Here is a 19,587-nt window from a genome sequence, read left to right on the forward strand (position 1 = left end):
GTTTGATACTACCAGATAAAATAATTCATATATCTTAAGTATACAAAAAGTATAATAAATGTATATTTAAAAATAATTGGTTGTTTCATGGATAACAAATAAAACTGTCAGTAGCAGGACTTTTTAGCTTATTGTCCTAGGAGTGATTTAAAAATTAAACAAAACAAAATAAAAACAACCAAACAAAAAATGCCAATTCAAATTGTTGAAAAAGTTATCAAAATCATCTGGATGATTATCAGAACAACTTTTACAGTATCACAGGGCTTGTGTTAAAGTAACCCTTATGTTACCTAATAACATAAAACCCCAGAATAGTGGTACTGACAATTTGGGTATGCAAAAGAGAAATCTGAAATCCTTTAAGTGAAGTGGTGAAAGTTTTTGACTTTAGGAAAGCAAAAAATGATATGTTGAGGTTGCTAAAACCCATGGTGAAACCCATTCATAAAATTGTGAAGAGGGAAAAAAGAAGGTTTGCTCTTGTACTTCAAACTGCAAACATTATGTCCACAGATGAATGAGAAGTTAAGGTAGAAAAGGCTATAAACTGTATCATAGTTTCATATATATAGGAGGAAAATATAAAATATATGGAGTTCAGATCTAACCAGTTTCAGGCATCTGCTGGTGGTCTTGGATCATATGCTCCACAGATAAGGGGTACTACTAACATATCAAAATTGTTCAACCATATACTCAAACAGTATAATTTGGAATTTCTGGCCTGGTGGAGTTGTTAGCCTGGTCTATTAGATGAAAGGCAGTGTATTTATATTTTTGGTTTTTGGTGATTCAGTAATTTATTCTGTTCTGCACCACTCCTCTAGGTATGGCAGGAGGAAAATATCGTTCATTTTTAATCCATGTCAAAGCAGTAAATGAAAGAGCGACAGATGAAATTTGTAATGGTGGTATACGTCCTGTAGTAAGACTTCCATCCTTAAAACACCAGAGTAACAAAGGTTATTCACTTGCTTCACTGTTGGCAAAAGTTGCAGCTGGCAAGGTATGAAGCTATCATTTTGAACAACAATACTGTTGTAAAACATTGTGGATGAGATTTGACACACTTTGGGAAGTAGTATGACCCCATATTGATGTTTTACTTGATACTTGGTTTGTTTGTACTTTTTTTTTTTTTTTTTTTTTGCAGTGACTTAAATATAATCATGAAAATGTTTTGAATTAACATAAAGCAAATTGTCTAGCTTTTATAAAATATTCTCAGTTGGAAATAATTTATAGCAGGTATTTCCATTTATAGTTTTCGAGTATAATATTTATTTAGAATTTTACCCTAATATGTTCTCTTTTGGTATCTCACTACTTTTTATTTATTTTTTGATGGCATTTGGGGAATGTCAGATGAGACTTTGGGTAATAATTTTAGAATATGTCTTAATCTTCATGGTTTATTTTCTACAACTAGCTATGTATCATGCAGTCTCTTAATAATTCTTTGATACTTGATTGTGTAGGTTTTCCAGTTTTTCAAGGACTTCTACACTTTATTTAATCCCCAAAATAACTCTGAGATAGGCAGAGCAGGTGCTGCTATCAACCTTTTTTTCTACATATTTGGAAGTTAGTGAACCTCAGCAGTTGGGAAACTGGCATATCTCAAATAGCTTCTAAAGTGCTATAGCTGGAATTAGATTCCAGAAGTATGGTTTTTATAATCTTTAATCACTGGGCTTTAAAATAGTGAGTTTGTTGTTATTTTCTCTGTGGAAAATTTGTTATTTATGAACATGAGAGCAGAAGCTATTGTTTTAATTTGAGATTTATGGTTTTTGATAATAATAATGTGCAGTTATTTTCCTTGGTTTGATAGCTTGGTACAATTAAAAATTTTTTTTTCACTTATCTAATTTTACATATTTAGGAAAAGTCATCTAATATTAAGAATGAAAATGCAGGTGGCACTCGCAAAAATGAAAATCTCCGGGGCTGTGATTTACTTCAAGAGGTTTCAGTCACTATTCGAAGATTCAAGAAAACTTCAATTTCTAAGGAAAGGTAATCTCTTTTCATTCTGTTGTTCTTAAAGTAATAAAAGTACAAAACAACACACACACAAATTTGAAAATTTGACTTTACCTGAAAATTTTGTTGCTAGCAACAAAAAGAAAAACTTGTCTTTTTATTTAATTGTCTTAACTCTGGTATTTTTACAGTATTTGTTATGAACCAGGAATACATGAGGAAAGAAGTGAATTTTATTTGAATTTATACTCATTCTTTTGTCATTATTATCATATTACAATAATGTCATATGACTTTATTGTAAGCTTCATTTCTTTTAAAAGTATCTACAAATGAAGTTCTCTATATATGCTAATTTAAAAGTCCCCCATCTCTCCTAGTAGTGGTAATCAAAAACAGGCTGTGCATGTGCTAGGCAAGCACTCTACCACTGTTTCATATCCCCAGCACCCCCCAATATTTTTCTCTTTTTAAATTGTGATAATTATGATTTAAAATGAAACATTATACTGGGTGCAGTTGCACATACCTGTAATTCCAGCTACTCAGGAAGTTGAGACAATAAGTTCCCAAATTTGATGCCAGCCTGGGCAAGTTAGGAAGACCCTCTGTGGTAAATAAAATAGAAAAGGCTAGCATGCATGTGTGAGAGCCTTGTTTAATCACCAATACTGAAAGAAAGTTAAATAAAATAGAGGGGAACATTACATGACCAACAAACATGTCATTGCTTTAGTTTACTTATTCTAATTTGTTGTGTTAATATAATTTTTTGATAACATATTTTTTCTTTCTCATAGAGTGCAACGATGTGCTATGTTACAGTTTTCAGAATTTCATGAGAAGCTTCTTAACGCGCTTTGCAGAAAAGCCAGTGATGGCCAAATCACAGAACATGCCCAGAGCCTTTTGTTGGATACTCTCTGTTGGTTAGCTGGAGTACATTCAAATGGACCAGGAAGGTTAATAATTATGACTTTGTTTACCATTGATGATTGCCCTTTGTATTTTATGATTCAGAGTCCAGAATGAGTCTAAATGTCTGCCATTGTTTTGCAGCTCAAAGGAAGGAAATGAGAGTCTACTTTCAAAAACACGAAAATGTCTTTCAGACATTGTACGCGTTTGCTTCTTTGAGGCAGGACGAAGTATAGCCCATAAGTGTGCCAGATTTCTAGCCTTATGCATTAGGTTGGTGTGCTTTATTGTTTTTAAGTTGGTGTGTTTTTAATTTGAAAGTATACTGGTAGGTGCACCTGTAGTTTGGTGACTGATACCTTTCTATATTGTAATTTGATCTTCATTGAATGACTTCAAAAGTTGATGAAGCTTATTTTTTTATTTAAGGAAATTTTTATAATTTAAAAAATTTTAAAATTTGTTGTAATTTAACTAATTAAACATGACAATAGAATTCATTTTGATGGTGAGGTTTATTTATATTCTAAGAAAAAATTTTAAGTTCTTAGGGCAAATTGCAATGTTAAATAAGTCTATTAATAAAAGGAATCTGCTAGCCTTCTCCGCTTATTAGTAGTGGTTGGGCGAATTATAAGAGGGACATTTCTCTCACTTTCACTCCTGTCTCTTTCTGATGGGCTTTTTTTTTTTAACCTGAAGCTTACTCCCTGTCATATACCAGTCTAACTTGAACTTTAAAAAAAAGAAAAAAAAATTATGTAAGTCAGTTTTTGTAAATCCAGAAACTTAAACTAAGAAGTATTTAAGAACTAATGGCCATTATCAACTGCATTCGCCTGAAAGCCTGTTTTATTAAAGGTAGTGCTTTAACGCATAAGAAAATTGTCTCAGAGACCCTTAGTGTAATTAGTTCTTGGTATCTTGCTATATGTTTGGTCTAATGCAGGTGTTTCTTTAATCAGGATGAATAAGTTTTAAAGATCTTTAAATGCTACTCTAGATTTAGGGTTAATTTTTTTTTTTTTTAAACTTTTAAAATTCTCCTTTTTAAAAATTTTCAGTAATGGCAAATGTGACCCGTGTCAACCAGGATTTGGATCTGTTCTGTTGAAGGCTTTACTTGATAATATGTCATTTTTGCCAGCAGCAGCAACTGGTGGTATGTAAAATTAGTTTAACCACAGATAGCATAATCACAGGGACTATCTTAGTAATTGTTTATCTCTGTTATCATTCCCCCTTTTCCCTTTAGGTTATCTATCTTTTTAAGGTGTTGATAACTTGTGGTTTGGTCGGCATATACTCTGTTTTAATAATATTCCTAGGAAAAGGTTAGTTGGACAATAAAAATGCCATTTCATCTCAACTTGTATACTTTTCTGTACATCTTTTAAAAAGTGTCTTAAGCCAGGTGTGGTGGTGCGTACCTGTAATTAATTACAGTAACTTGGAGGCTGAGGCAGGAGGATTGCAAGTTTAAGGCCAGCCTGGGTAATTTAGCAAGGCCCTAAAGCACCTTAGGGAGACCGTGTCTCAAAACAAAAGGGGGACCGGGGATGCGAGATGTAGTTGAGTGGTTAATCGCCCCTGGGTTCAATTTCTGGTATGAGGGCAAAAATAAAGATAGTTTCTTACAGCTAAAGATAGTTTCTTACAGATGAAGATAGTTTCTTGGGTAGGATGCTTCAATTCTGATGTGTACTTAGTCATCTTAAAATTTATAAAGAATGTTAAAATCTCTTGGTCTTTATCTAATAGGCAGTATAGAATAACTACGCTCCATTCACTTCCTAAAGTGTACTGTTTGAAGCTAACTTCTATCCAGTAGTTTTTGAAAATTTTCATGCAAAGAAACAGTGTTTTAGGAAGGTTGGTTTAGAGGACCTATAGTCTCCAATTATTTAGCTATTCTAAAATGTACCTCAGAGTCATTTCACATTATAATTCTAAATGCCTAGGTTGATTTGATATTCCTCTCAAAAATATGTTTGAAATTCTTAGTGTAGGACTGTGCCACACATTGGGCCACAGTTCAGTGTGGTTCAGTTTGTCAGTGTTTTCTCTTTAATCCAAAGATTTTATTTTTCTTTGTAAATTGTCCTTAAAGATTTTCTTTCCTAGAAAAGATATATTTCTAGCAAAAGGAGATGTACTGATAAAAAACTTGAAGTCTCTTTGTTAAAGAAAAAAGAGTAAAAAAGAAACATGTCAATATTACTGTTTCCAGGTTCTGTCTATTGGTATTTTGTCCTACTGAATTATGTTAAAGATGAAGATTTAGCTGGGTGCAGTACAGCTTGTGCATCTCTGCTTACTGCTGTGTCTAGACAATTACAGGACAGGCTGACACCAATGGAAGCTTTACTTCAAACAAGGTATTTTAACATATGGAATACTTAATAAGGAGCCTTTCTGGGTATGATTCTACCTTTGCATAGAATTGTTACTTAATATATATGCTTAAGATGCTATTTTCTGGCAAAATAGTTTTCATTTGTGCATTATTACCATTGTTACTTAATATATATGCTTAAGATGCTATTTTCTGGCAAAATAGTTGTCATTTGTGCATTACTACCATTTTTCAAATGATAATTCCTAAGGTCTTTCCCCTTCTCTGAATTTGAGATTTCCCCGTGGATAGTTATTCAGAGGGCTAATTGTATTTCATAACTTATTGGAATGCCTTGCTAATGGAAAAAGCATTTAATGTGATATGCTTTTCTGTTTTTACAACTTTATAGATGTGATTTTGTAAAAGAATTATTACCCTTAACTAGTAGTTTTCCATCTGTTATTTATGTTTCCATAACTTCTATGTGGTGAATTAAGAAAGAGCAAAAGGTTAGATTTGAATTATTTCCTGATCTTCAATTTCTGAAGTATTCCTTTATTTATAAAAAAGGTTGTCTAATCTTTTTGAGATTAGATATCTTGATTTTGATGAAACTTTCTATAATGCCTTTGTACTTTCTATTACTGTAGAGATTGAGTGGTATAGAAGAATGTCTGTTATTTTCTTCCCTGCCTTCCTCCAAAAGTGATGGCCTTATTACAATAGCTACTAGCTTATTGGAATTATATTTCCTGAGTCTCTGGATGTCTTTAGGAGTATAGTTTCAGAGAACAGAATTAGGATTCAGTGGATTAGTTAAATCTGGTTAGTTGCTTCCTCAGCTCTGTAAATCAAACTGCTGTTATAAACAAAGTGAATAGATAATTCTTAATTAAATGGTTGACAGGAAAATTGTTAGTACTTTTAAAAAAATTTTTTTAAATTTATTTTTCAGATACGGATTATATAGCTCACCATTTGATCCAGTCCTTTTTGATTTGGAGATGAGTGGCTCCTCTTGTAAAAATATATACAATAGCAGCATTGGTGTCCAATCAGACGAAATTGATTTATCAGATGTCCTTTCAGGTAGTGATTTATTTTATTAAAAGAATTTTTAAAATGTTATATCTTAGGTTTAATTTACCATTTTACTTAATGCATTGTAGTTGCTATGCTTTAACATTAAAATTCTTAAGAACTTAGCACCTGTGAATCATTAAAACTGCTTTAATTTCTTGCTTTTCCCCTTCTCCTCCAACGCCCCCAAACCAGTGAAGTTTGAATATCTCTAATCCAAAAATCCAAAATCCAAAATGCTCTAAAATTAGAGATATTCACCCAGTAAATTCTCTATTCCTAAATCCAAAAAACTTCAAAATTTGAAACATTTCTGGTCCTAAGCATTTTCTTTAAGGGATACTTAGATCTATAATGTTATCTCATATACTTAGCTATATGTTAGCATGGGAGGAGTTGTGATTTTATTTCGTGTTTTTGTTTTTACTTGTATGTCAACAAAATTTTAATACTCATACTTCTATTGAAATTTATGTGTTGTAACCTTGTGAGTTTTATATGCTTTACCTTTGCTGCCTATAATGTCAAATAATGTTATTTCAGAAATATAGAGTTAAGATATATACTTACTGTAATAAGTAAGGATGAAGAAAGAAAAAAAATTTTTATATTTGTCATCACTACCCCAACTTAAGCTTTGTAGACAGTGCATATGTTCTTCTACATGTTTCTGAATAATCTACTTTTAGGATTGTTTGTATAAAATTATTTATATAAAATTTTCAGGTGCTGGAATGTGGTGTTTATTTTCATACATAAAGCAATGACCATGTTATTTTTAATTCTTTTTCCTTGTAATACACTAGTTGTATTTGTTGCTGATAAACTGTTAGGTAATTTATTTGTAAAACATTAAGATAATTGTCACACTAAATATAAATAAATTTTTGGAGTTTTGTTAATTGCAAGTAAATGATGATGAATTGTGGAAAAAGGAAACTAGAAAATCACATACAGAAATATAAATAAAATGAAATATCTCAACTACATCCTTTTTACCCCTCCTGTATATCATTATTTATTAGATGTTTAGTTATTTGGACTTGTTTCCTATACACATTTCTTAAATTTTTTAATGGAAGATATTATACTATACATACAAGTTTGCCAGTTTTGTTTCCTCTCTGATACTGCAAATTGAACCCAGGGTGCTGTCCTGCTGAGCTACCTTGCCAGTCCTCCCTAGTCCTACCCTGTAACTTTTTTTTCTTTTTCAATACCTTTATTTTATTTATTTTTAGGTGGTGCTGAGTATCGAACCCAGGGCCTTCATGTGCTAGGCAAGCACTCTAACTATTAGCCATAGCTTCAGCCCCTCCCCTATAACTTTTGAGGCAGAGTCTTGCTAAATTGCCCAACTGGTCTGGAATTTGTAATCCTCTTGCTTTAGCTTCCTGAGATGCTGGGGTTACAAGCATTCATGATTCCTCCTGGCTGTCTTTTTTTTTGGTAGTTATAAATGGACAGAATGCCTTTGTTTATTTTCTTTTTTAAAAAATTTTAATTTGTTATATATGATAACAGAATGCATTACAATTCAATTACACATATAGAGCACAGTTTTTAATATCTCTGGTTGTAAACAAAGTAGAGTCACATTCTTCGTGTCTTCATACATGTACTTAGGGTTATGATGACCATCGAATTCCATTGTCTTTCCTACCCTGTGCCTGCTCCCTTTCCCTCCCTCCTCTTTCCCCTTTGTCCTATTTAGAGTTCATTTAACACCTCTTCCTCCTCAGCATATTATGGATCAGTATCCTTAAATCAGAGAAATCATTCAGCATTTGTTTTGGGGATTGGCTAATTTCACTTAGCATTATATTTTTATGTGATTCTGAGGATCAAATCCAGTGCCTCACACATGCTAGGCATAGTGTTCTGCTACTGAGCTACAGCCCACTGGCTGTCATTTTGTTATTAAGGAATTATATTGCCCTGAGTATATATGTTATCACTTGTATTTGATGACTTAGGCTATGATTTCCTTACGCCTATCTCATCTGTATTCTCTAAGTGACAAATCATTTAGGTCATTGCTAATTATAGTTAGAACTTGGAGGATAAGTTAGAATTTCAATGAAGATGAGATCCATTAGGATAAGACTGTATGGTGAAGACCATAGGCTCAGGCCATGCTCTCAGGTAGTAAGTTTGCAGGAATAGCAATACTTAGTAAAGAACACCCAGAAGAGAAAACTTAGAAATCATGATGTGTCACCACATGAATGTCTCCTCATCTTATTCTTCATCATTCAATCTTCTATTGTCTTTCTTTTTTCAATTAATACCATTAGTGGCATAAAGACAGAATGTCATTCTTGTTTATCTCTTTCTTAATATGTCCCAGCTATTTTTCCACCTATGTGTATTTCAGTTCTCTTCACTCTCTTACCTATCATGATTGATGGGATTACAGTCCAAAGTATATTCATTCTGAACTTGAAGTGCAGTAATAGCTTTTTAACTGGTCTTCATGTATGCATTCTTGACTCACCTCGGTACATTCTCCATACTGCAATGAGTGTAGTCTTTTCTGAGTACAAACCTAATTGCTTAATCTCTCTCCTTAAAATAGTTTAATGTCTTCCTATTACTGTGAAGTTTAACATCTCTAATACAGCATATTAAAAAAATCTTATATAATTTGGCTTTCTTTCCCTTACCATATAATTTTTTGCCATTGCCCCTTCAGTCTTCAGCCCCTTTTTAATTGTCAAGATATGGCCCATAGACCCCCTCAGGATTCCTAACATCAGATTTTTTTGCTATAATGTACAGTGTTGTTTGCCTTTTTACTATGTGACATTTGTATTGATTATGCAAATGCTTGTTGGTTTTTACTATACACTTGAAATAAAAATATGCCACATTCATTTATGGATATACATGATGCAGTAAATATGATTAGCTATTAAGTTTTGAAACCCTGAGTATGTATTTTTTTTTTCAATATTGGCTGATGAAATGGGAAATATACACAAGGCATTTCTCTGTGCCAAAGTACTATGGTTCTTTTAGGGAAATAATTTGTGCAGTTGTTTGAGTTACAAATTGAACCAGTAGCTTATTTGCAAGTAAGGTTGATAGGCAAACCATGTTCATTCAATCTTAATTATTTGAGTGGTATTTTCTAAAAAATGATTGAAAATAACCTATCACTTTGGGAAAAATTAATATTTTTTGCCAATCTTAAACGTAGAACTGTTAAAGTAAAAGTTAGAATTTTGGAAAACATATCTTTCACAGTGAGCTTGACAGCTCTCAACACGTTGAATCTTTTCTGATGGCATATAATGATGTTAGCATTACTTTCTAGTATTATAAAATAAAATATCAGCATTTGGAAGATTTGTATATAATCTTAAATCAATATTTCTCAAATGATCCATGTGTGGGATATTTTATCACTGTGTGTAGGTAAAAAGACTCCTTAAAGTATTCAGTATACCAATTGCGTGGTGGTGGTGGTGGTTGTAATGAGGATTGAATCCAGGGACTCTTAACCACTGACCCACATCCTCAGCCCTTTATTTTATTTAGAAACAGGGTCTTGCATTGTGCCTCACTAAATTGCTGAGGCTGGCTTTGAACTTGCAATCCTCCTGCCTCCTGAGCCCCTCGGATTATACACATTTGTCACTATACCCGACTACCAATTGATTTTAATGGAACTGTTTCAGAAGTTCATGGCTAAGGGGCTGGGGTTGTGGCTCAGAGGTATAGCACTTGCCCAGCATGTGTGAGGCACTGTGTTTGATTCTCAGTACCACATATGATAAATAAGTAAAGGTCCATCAACAATTAAAAAAAAAAAAAAAACAAAAACCCAAAACAAAGTTCATAACTAATTTTTAAGAACTAATTTTTAAAAAAATTTTGGCTGATGAATTTTTTCCATATACAAGGCTATTAATTTACTCCTTTTTCTTTTTTAAAAATATTTATGTATTTATTTATTTTTTTGGTGTAGATGGATACAACACAATGCCTTTATTTTTATGTGGTGCTGAGGATCAATCCTGGATCCCGCATGTGCTAGGCGAGCGCTCTACTGCTGAGCCACAATCCCAGCCCCCAATTTACTCCTTTTTCAACTACTTATTTGTGTTGGACTAGATTTTTTTCAAATTCTTCTATACAAATGACATATAGCATCACTTTGAATAAAAATGCAGATGGGAGATTCCAGCTATTCTCTGATAAGCCAGACTATAAAGAGATTGACTTTTAAGTGTTTTGGTTATTTTAAAACCAAAGCATACTATTTCTTTTAGCATCTAATGGATTTATTATTATCAAATGAATTATATAATTTCTTGACCTCAAAATGGCTTTCATTTACATTAGCTTAATATATAATGTTTACCATAGAGTTCTTAATATTTTACAGACATGTAAAGAGTCAGCATTGATAATTGTTCCTCTAATCATATTATTTTTTTAGTTCCTCAGAGATGTCATGTTTCTTTGTATTGTAGGAATTTTCACTCATTCCTTCTGCTTGACTTCTTCTACTTTAATGAATAAATACATAGCAATCTCTTATTTTCCCCATAAATCTCATCGATTCATCAGGGAAATATTGTGTTAACCTGTTAAAATAAAATTGACTCCCCTCGACTTAGTCATTTAAGTTTTTCTTAAGGAAAGCATTTAAACTTTTAAGTGTGTAGCTACTTGCTAAATACCTTGTAACCACTAATATCGAATATGTTTCATGAAGAGCCAACCTATTTCATTTTACTCATTGATCTCATATCTTATTTGAGTTTGTGTGCAATAAATTGTTTGTTGTTGTTGTTTGTTTTTTAATGATACTGGGAATGGGCCTCGGGGCAGTGGACCACTGAGCTACATCCCTACCGCCCATCCCTGCCTTTTTTTTAGTTGGAGTTGGACACAATGCCTTTACTTATTTATTTTTTAATGCAGTGCTGAGGATTGAACCCAGTGCCTCACATGTGTGAGGCGAGACATTTACTGCTGAGCCACGACCCCAGCCCCTATCCCTAGCCCTTTTTAATTTTATTTTGTGACAGTGTCTCAGTAAGTTGCTGAGGCTAGCCTCAAACTTACGATGCTCCTGCTTCAGCCTCTTGATTTCCTGGGATTACAAGTACACAATACCTTGCCCAGTTTACAATAAACATTTTGGTTGAATATGTGTCAGGCCGTATGTTGGTCACCAATAGGACATTAGAGAGTAAGGTTATGACAGTTTAGTCTGGCATTTAGTGTTCCTTCAGATGTTGACCATTTTTAACTCCTAGATCTTTTCTTGGCCAGCTTTTATTTTACCTTGTCTCTTAAATAATTCTGCTTAAAGCATTAGTTGTCTAAAAAATTTGAAAAGCAGTTAAAATAATTTGCTCTCCTGAGCCATACATATAGTCACTGTGAACTCTTTTTATTCTTTTTCCTTTAGTCTTCTTGTTGTAGTTTCTTTCTTCATCTAATTATGACCATTATTTTTTAAATTACTTATGCTAACTTGAATTATCTTTATTAATAGAAAGCAGTATACCTCAAGATAAGTGTCTTTTTCATTTTGAAATATTTCTGTAATCTTTTTTTCACTGTCTTAGTTGACAGCATAGAATGTATTTTCATTATATATATTTAACATTGTGTAATAGCTAATGTCAGGAGCTAGCTTATTATTTTTCTGTAATTAACATGTAAATCACTTGTTGCTGAATATAAGTTTCAGTGCTTATAAAAAGAAATCTCTGATGTTTCTTATTACTGTGAATGGCCACTTCATGGCTTTTATGCAACTCTGCTTTTGTGGCAAACATTCTAGTATCTTCTTTTGTGAATTTTCTTAGTATCATGCTCATTGTTTGGGCTCTGTGTAAGTGTTTTATGTTTATATGTGTTTTAATTAATTTTAAGTTTAGAGCTATAATTACTGTGCCTTTTTAAAAATTATCTTTACATGCTTTAAGTGTAAGTCTTCTCTTTTTCTGTACTAGGAAATGGAAAGGTCAGTAGTTGCACAGCTGCTGAGGGTAGTTTCACATCTCTCACTGGACTTCTAGAAGTTGAACCCCTGCACTTTACTTGTGTCTCAACTAGTGATGGAACCAGAATAGAAAGGGATGATGCAAGTACGTTTACTGGTATATACCTTCTTTTATTATATATTTTATGGAATGATGAACAAATAAATGATATGTAAGTATGTATGTGCAATAAATGTAAATTTTGCTATCATTGTAAGTGGAAACTTATGGGAGGGACATTTTGGGGAAGATATCATAAATCATTTTATAATCTTAGTTGATTTCTAAGTTTTTCCTCCCTGACAGTAGAGCACTGTCTGAAATTTTTTTTTTTTCCCCAATATTTTTTTTTAGGTGTAGTTGGACACAACACAATGCCTTTATTTTAATGTGGTCCTGAGGATTGAACCTGGGTCCCGCCCGTGCTAGGCGAGAGCTCTATTGCTGAGCCTCAATCCCAGCCCCTTCTTTTGTTTTTATGTGTGCATTTTTAGAAACTTTTTAATTTGGAAAATGTCACCCACAATGGAAATAGAATAGTAAAATAGATTCCCATGTTTCCATTACCAAGCTTCAACAATGAATTAATGATGGCTAGTATGGTTTTGTGTACACTGTACATATAATGTTCTTTCTTTCATTTAGAGTCAATAATATGTTTGCTGATGTCTTTGAGAAAGTTGAGATGAATTGAAAGAGAGTACTATTTTTCCAACTAGTTTAAAGTAACTGTGGATATCTGAAACATTATTTGAGTATATTAAATGTGTGGTGGTGTTGATTTTTTTTTTTAAATTTTTTTTAGTTGTTGATAGACCTTTTTTTCTTTTAATTTTTTAGTTGTAGATGGACACAATACCTTTATTTTGTTTATTAATTTTTTTATGTGGTGCTAAGGATTGAACCCAGTGCCTCACACATATTAGGTGAGCACTCTACCACTGAGTCACAACCCAATCCCCTGTTAATAGACCTTCATTTTATTTATTTATATGGGGTGCTGAGAATCCAACCCAGTGTTTCACACGTGTCAGGCAAGTGCACTACCACTGAGCCCCAGCCCCAGCCTACTTGTGTTGGTGTTTTAAATAAAAACCTTCACTTATAAATTAAAATTTTGACTATTAGTAGAAACTTTACTTGCCTCAGTTTTTTACTTAAAAATGAGATTATAGTAGTACCTAGTACATATTATAATATAAACTAATACTTTGTACAGGTAATACCTATTTGTTAGCTGTTGCAAAGATTTAATGAGTTTACGTAAGTTCCATACTCTTGACATTGGGTTTAGCCTTGGCCTTCACACAGCCCTTGGTTCTAATCTCAGTTCCGCCACTTTCAGTGTTACAGGGTAACTTTTCTAATCTGGTCTTCACTTAAACAACTAAAAAATGAATCATGATATCTGATACATTTATTCGTCTCTTGAATGTGGCAACTCATTGAAAGTGTATCTTTTCATAATGCACACTAAATATTTGCTTTTATTACAATGGTTATCCTTTCCAACGTAGCTTTCTAGAAAATACCTGTTACAAGGGTTGGAGTTGTGGCTCAGTGGTAAAGCATGCTTGCCTAGCACATGTGAGGAACTGGGTTAGATCCTTAGCTCCACATGAAAAATAAATAAAAGTATTGTGTCCATCAATAACTACAAATATATATATATTTGTAAAACCCGTTATAAGTATTACTGCTGTTATCAGATTTGGCTTCTTCCTCTTGTTTTATGCTGACATGTTGTGAGATTAAGTTTTTATCTCAACTTTCTCCAAAATATTATTCATGAATATTAATTGAAAAATGGTTTATTAGTAATGTGTATTTGAATTCATATTGAACATACATTTTAATACATGTTGAAAAAGAAAGTCAAAGAAATTTCTTCACTTATAGGATTTCCTGGAGTCTTTATTGGTGACAAAATTTATTGGTAATAGTGTGTACCAGATTTGACTGTGTGTGGGACTTGTTTATTTCCATTGGAGTGTTCATGGGGAACATACATTAGGAAACCTTTATGTATTCTGTATAAGCCTGTTCTAGTTTAGACTGTGCTTTCAGATGAGGAAATTAAATATCATCTGTCTTTTTAAATAAAGATCTTAAAATTGAAGGCTTTTAAGCAGTTTTGGAAGTGGAAAATTGTGTGTTGGTGTGAGAAAAATTAATAAAGTTATTTTAAGTTTATCTCATGCTCATATAAATTACTCTCATTTTTTTAAAGTTTTTTTTTTTTTTTTTTTTTTAAAGATGAACACAATATCTTTATTTGTTTTTATGTGGTGCTACGGATTGAACCCAGTGCCTCACATGTGTGAGGCAAGTGCTCTAATGCTGAGCTATAACCCCGGCCCCTAAATGACCATTAAAAATGAGAGAATTAAAAATGGAAGTTCTTCTATACCCAAAATATTTGTAAACTCAGAAGTAATATGCTTTATGGTCGTTCTGGGTCCCCTTAGAATTTAAATAGCAATATTATGAGTACTATACCTTTGACATAAAATTTTCTCATTTATGCTCCCTTTAAAATTATATTTATTTCCCTCTTTTTGTGAATCCTTTTTTTAAGTATATATTTTTAAATTTTTAGTTATGAATGGACACAATATCTTTATTTTGTTTATTTATTTTTATGTGGTGCTGGGGATCAAACCCAGTGCCTCACATGTGTGAAGCAAGCACTTTGCCACTGAGCCACAACCCCAGCCCATGTGAATCCTTTTCTAAAAATGAGAATTGACTATAGTTTAGTTCGACTGTTTCTCTGTGAAACTTTTCTTCATCCTGGTGTCTTTGTTTTTGTTTTCCCTTTGTCTTATGCCAGTGAGTTCCTTCGGGGTTACTCCTGCAGTAGGTGGACTATCATCTGGGACAGTTGGGGAAGCCTCGACAGCCCTGAGTTCAGCAGCCCAGGTAGCTTTGCAGTCTCTCTCTCATGCAATGGCTTCAGCCGAGCAACAGCTACAGGTGCTGCAAGAGAAACAGCAGCAGCTTTTGAAGCTTCAGCAACAGGTTGGAGACTATTTGGCTCTTTGTTCATGCTGTCTCTAAACTTCAAAAGCTGAAAAAGTACTTTCAAAATGACCATTATTTTTATAAAGAAAAGTAGATTGATCCGATCTAATAATTTTCAACAAAAAATTGAGGTAAAGTTTTTGTAGCATTAAATTTGTTAAAATTACATAAATGCTTTTATTTGATACATATATGAAGGAATAGAATTGATCATTTTGTGTAGTCTTTACGTAATATCCATTGTTTAAACATTCTTGATCAAACATTACAGTTCCCAGTTATTCCATAGAGAATCTAAAACAACATTTCGAAGAACATTTAAATTAATATGACTTATAATTTAACAATAATGATGTTTATAGTCTAAATGCAGCCTGTGACAATTCCAGGTGACAAATTATGTTAGATTAGTTCACATGAGAATCTGCCTCTTGTTAGGGTTTAACAGAATTTTCTTTCCTTATTTACATTTAATTGTTCTCCTTGCTGTTCATGTTCACTTTGAGAAAGTGTTAGTTCTCAAATACACAGGAAATTTTATATTCAGTATTTTAAGAAGTATACATATTAAAGCAGTGTTTCATTTATAGAAGAGTCCAATTTTGATTGATCTTTATGTACCTAGGATCTACTTAATCGTGTTTATCTTTATAATTTACATCCATGTTCATAGTAGTCCCCACAACTTAGGTAGGCAGGATTAGTCTATATGTGTTGCTTTTACTTCTTTTACAGAAAGCAAAGCTGGAAGCCAAGTTACACCAGACAACAGCTGCAGCAGCTGCAGCAGCCTCAGCAGCCTCAGCAGTAGGTCCTGTTTACAGCTCTCTGCCTTCCAACCCAGTGGCTGCCCCAGGATTCTTCATTCATCCTTCTGATGTTATTCCACCCACTCCAAAAACAACACCACTTTTTATGACTCCACCACTCACTCCACCCAATGAAGCAGTTTCCGTTGTGATTAATGCCGAACTTGCACAGCTTTTCCCAGGCTCAGTCATTGATCCCCCAACAGTCAATCTTGCTGCACATAACAAAAATTCCAACAAGTCCAGAATGGTAAATCATGTTTTAAATAGGTGTTGGCTTAGACATTTAAAAATATTTGGAAGTAAACTTTTAACTATAGAAGGCAAGATTTTATTATATGACTTCAATATATTAGATTATTTTCTTCAATAAAATATAATATACATTAGGAAATGAGACTTGTTAAGTTAATATTATGGCTGATATTTTTTATAGAGCAAGAGTAATGTCAATATAGAGTTATACTTTTTTCTCTTCTAGAATCCACTTGGTTCTGGTCTAGCCCTTGCAATTTCTCATGCTTCACATTTTCTTCAACCTCCACCTCACCAGTCCATTATTATCGAGCGAATGCATTCAGGTAATCTTTTACTTTCTTGAAGTATTTTTCGAGCCTACATTGTTGGCTCTTTTGTGACTTACTGTTATCCATTTTGATTTTTCATTGCAAATTAATCACATTTGCTCTCTGATAAGTACATTTGACCAAGAAAAAGCACTATTATAAAAGGTTCAGGCTGTGTGCTTTACCAAGTTGAATGGAAGAGTGCTGTTTGCACAATGAATTTGTTCTCTACCTGAGTCTTGCTTGTTTTGAAGAATGATTGACATGAATATCTGCCTTCATTGTAAGTGCTCAGTTATTATACACTAGAAATTACATTTCAAGGAGTATTCCTAAAACTAGCATTCTTGAGGTGAAACTGTTTTCTGAGAAGAGCTGACAGAACTGCTACTTACCATAGTAACTGAGTAAGATTAATAATACTTCAGGGTCTCTGGATTGTTTAAATTTGTTCTAAATTTGTGTTACGTTTATATAATGGAGACCTGTGATTGGGATAGTTGTTTTCCATTACATCATATTTCTGAATAAACTAAGTAACTTTAACTTATAATCATACCAACTTTTAGTTCTGCACTTTAGCAGCTGAACTCAGCAGAATACTTAGAGGGAATACAGGGAGATATAGTGTAAACTGTAGCACTTTTCATTATATGAATAAGTAAGCCAAATTTGTTTTATTGTAACAGGTTTTTCCTCTTTGGAAGAATGAGTTTGAAAGCTCATCAAATAAGTCTTATGCTATTTTCTGTCAAACTAATTATTTTTGATAGCAACATTAGTGTTGATAACATTTAGAAAGAAAGTTTGTTCTTGTTTTTTCCCCCACATAAATCTTTTCTTTCAATAAATAATGAATATTCATGGCTTAGATTTTAAATCATATTTACAGATGAAGAAAAATTTTAGGCCCAAATAGGTAAAAATGAAGGTATTACTGCTGGAAAGAATACATGCCCCATACCTAAAGAGCAAGGATCATCATGCATATTACTGTGTAGACTAGGTAATTAGAATCGTGAAAAGAACAGGAGACTAGAAGTAGTCCTTGCAGTACCATCTGACCCTCCTCTTCATGCTATAGAACCAAATTAAAGCTGTGGTACCTGAGACAAATTACTGTGGGTCCTGATCACACTGAGGAAACCTCCAGTTGTTAACATTAGGCCAAGGGTGTTAGCTACAGAAGGATATCCACTGATAAATATAATAGCAGAACAACAAAGAAGAAGCTACATAGCAAGCTACATAGACGATCTTGCTTCTTAGAAGTACAGCAGTAGATTAATTTTGCCTCCAAAGGGCTTAGTCCAAAAACTTCCTATTGGCATTTGCACCAAACAAGGCTCCTCATACTTCAGGCATCATCTGCTGGGTATTGGAAACCCTTTTTTTATGATCCCTATTATAGATCTCAACTACACCAACTATTTCCTCAGGCAGGTAAGCCTCCTGATCAGTTTGGACATCAACAATCTTCTTGGTGGCAATTTTGTACATAGGAATAGCTTTCTGCACTGCAACCTTTACTAGAGGCAAATCTTGTTTTCTGCAACGAACAATCATTTGGGGCTCCAATAACTAGTACAAACCCTGGAGGACCAGTCCATCCAGCAGCACTTGGTACCTGGTTGTATCTTTTACCACTTTGCTGAGTCTCTGTTTTGCTTCGTTCAGTAAGTCAGTGATAAGATCATCTCTTGCTCTAAGGACTTTGAGCCCTGCTTGATTCATCAAATTGGACATTTGAATTTTCTTCTGCTGCTCAATCTGTTTTTCTTTCTTCTCATAGTATTCCATAATCTTCAGTCTTTGGGTTTGCACAAGACGTCCTTTCTCAATGTTGAACTCTTTTCTGCCTTTGCATCTATTTCTTCTGCTTTCTCATTCGGCTTCTTGTTCAGTAAAAGCCATTATGTACTTTATCTGCTTCTGCATGTCAGCATCGATGAGAGCCATGGTGAAAGCGATGCTAGGTTGGTGGGCAACTGGCCCGAACTCAGTTAAGAAAAAGGATGGTAGAAAAACAGGGCCAAGAAAAACAGAGCAGGTTCTCTGACTTCCTTTACTTTATAACCCTGACTTCCATTTCCTCTTGTTCTTTTAGTCTTAAGAGATGTGAGGAGTTGCTTATACTATAGTTTGATTTTTTTATCTCTTCAGATGACCATAACACATAAGTCCTTTGAGTAGGAAAACTATATTCTTCATTGCTTAATAATTTTTCTGTTTGGGAAAGTATTGGTAACTGCTCTTTTTTTTTTTTTTTTAAAAAGAGCTTCATTGAGAAAAGCACCATTCCCAAATGTTTTAGTCTTTCTTTTCCTTCATGGTAAAATGTAGCTGGTAAGGCTATTTAGTTTGCCAAAAGAATGAAAGAGAAAATGTGTTATTTTATTAAGGGTCTGCCTTTCATGTCACTATTTGAACTTGTCCTTGTATGAGATGAGAAATGCAAATCTTCTGTTTCTTCATCTACTTCATCTGGTATTGACTTGAAGCGACAGTGATGTCTCTATACTGGAGAAAAACATTGTTTGAGATGATCTGTCTGTTTTCCTTAGAATAGTTTGGCAAAGCATCTTTTTTGGGATAGTTTGACTTTGTATGATTTGAGGTACACTTTTACTTTACATGTTAAGCCTAATAAAATGTACATTTCACAAGAAGTTGAACAGGGCTTAAGAAGACTGATGTCACATAGTATATCTTGGTATATTTAATTAGTTGTGAAATTAAGGGAAAAATACATCCAATGATTGAAAGGAAGGCAGAATGATACTTTACAGTATTAACATATATACTACATGTGCTAATTTAAAATTTTAAACTAAAGTTTTATTGATTGATTAATC

General features: G+C 33.3%; 1 protein-coding gene and 1 pseudogene across 8 annotated transcripts in view; one reads left to right on the forward strand and one right to left on the reverse strand.

The window, feature by feature from the left end:
• The window catches only part of Birc6 (baculoviral IAP repeat containing 6), a 212,639-nt gene that overhangs the window by 75,525 nt on the left and 117,527 nt on the right, over nucleotides 1-19,587 (forward strand). For 5 of the 8 annotated variants that reach the window (XR_013088669.1, XM_076833780.1, XM_076833781.1 and 2 more), the window contains exons 16-26: nucleotides 831-1,009; nucleotides 1,889-2,022; nucleotides 2,790-2,951; nucleotides 3,049-3,180; nucleotides 3,972-4,069; nucleotides 5,138-5,285; nucleotides 6,201-6,334; nucleotides 12,304-12,450; nucleotides 15,167-15,354; nucleotides 16,093-16,416; nucleotides 16,648-16,747. Coding sequence is in view for 7 of the 8 variants with exons in the window: in XM_076833780.1 (XP_076689895.1) it covers nucleotides 831-1,009; nucleotides 1,889-2,022; nucleotides 2,790-2,951; nucleotides 3,049-3,180; nucleotides 3,972-4,069; nucleotides 5,138-5,285; nucleotides 6,201-6,334; nucleotides 12,304-12,450; nucleotides 15,167-15,354; nucleotides 16,093-16,416; nucleotides 16,648-16,747 (1,746 nt within the window). In the remaining variant the exon portion in view is untranslated. The remainder of the gene's footprint in view (nucleotides 1-830; nucleotides 1,010-1,888; nucleotides 2,023-2,789; nucleotides 2,952-3,048; nucleotides 3,181-3,971; nucleotides 4,070-5,137; nucleotides 5,286-6,200; nucleotides 6,335-12,303; nucleotides 12,451-15,166; nucleotides 15,355-16,092; nucleotides 16,417-16,647; nucleotides 16,748-19,587) is intronic. The other 3 variants (XM_076833782.1, XM_076833784.1, XM_076833786.1) reach the window with 3 other exon arrangements.
• LOC143380524 (V-type proton ATPase subunit E 1 pseudogene) lies at nucleotides 18,038-18,691 on the reverse strand (annotated as a pseudogene).

The sequence above is a fragment of the Callospermophilus lateralis genome, chromosome 14 (genome assembly GCF_048772815.1).
Source record: "Callospermophilus lateralis isolate mCalLat2 chromosome 14, mCalLat2.hap1, whole genome shotgun sequence".
NCBI classification, from domain to species: domain Eukaryota; kingdom Metazoa; phylum Chordata; class Mammalia; order Rodentia; family Sciuridae; genus Callospermophilus; species Callospermophilus lateralis.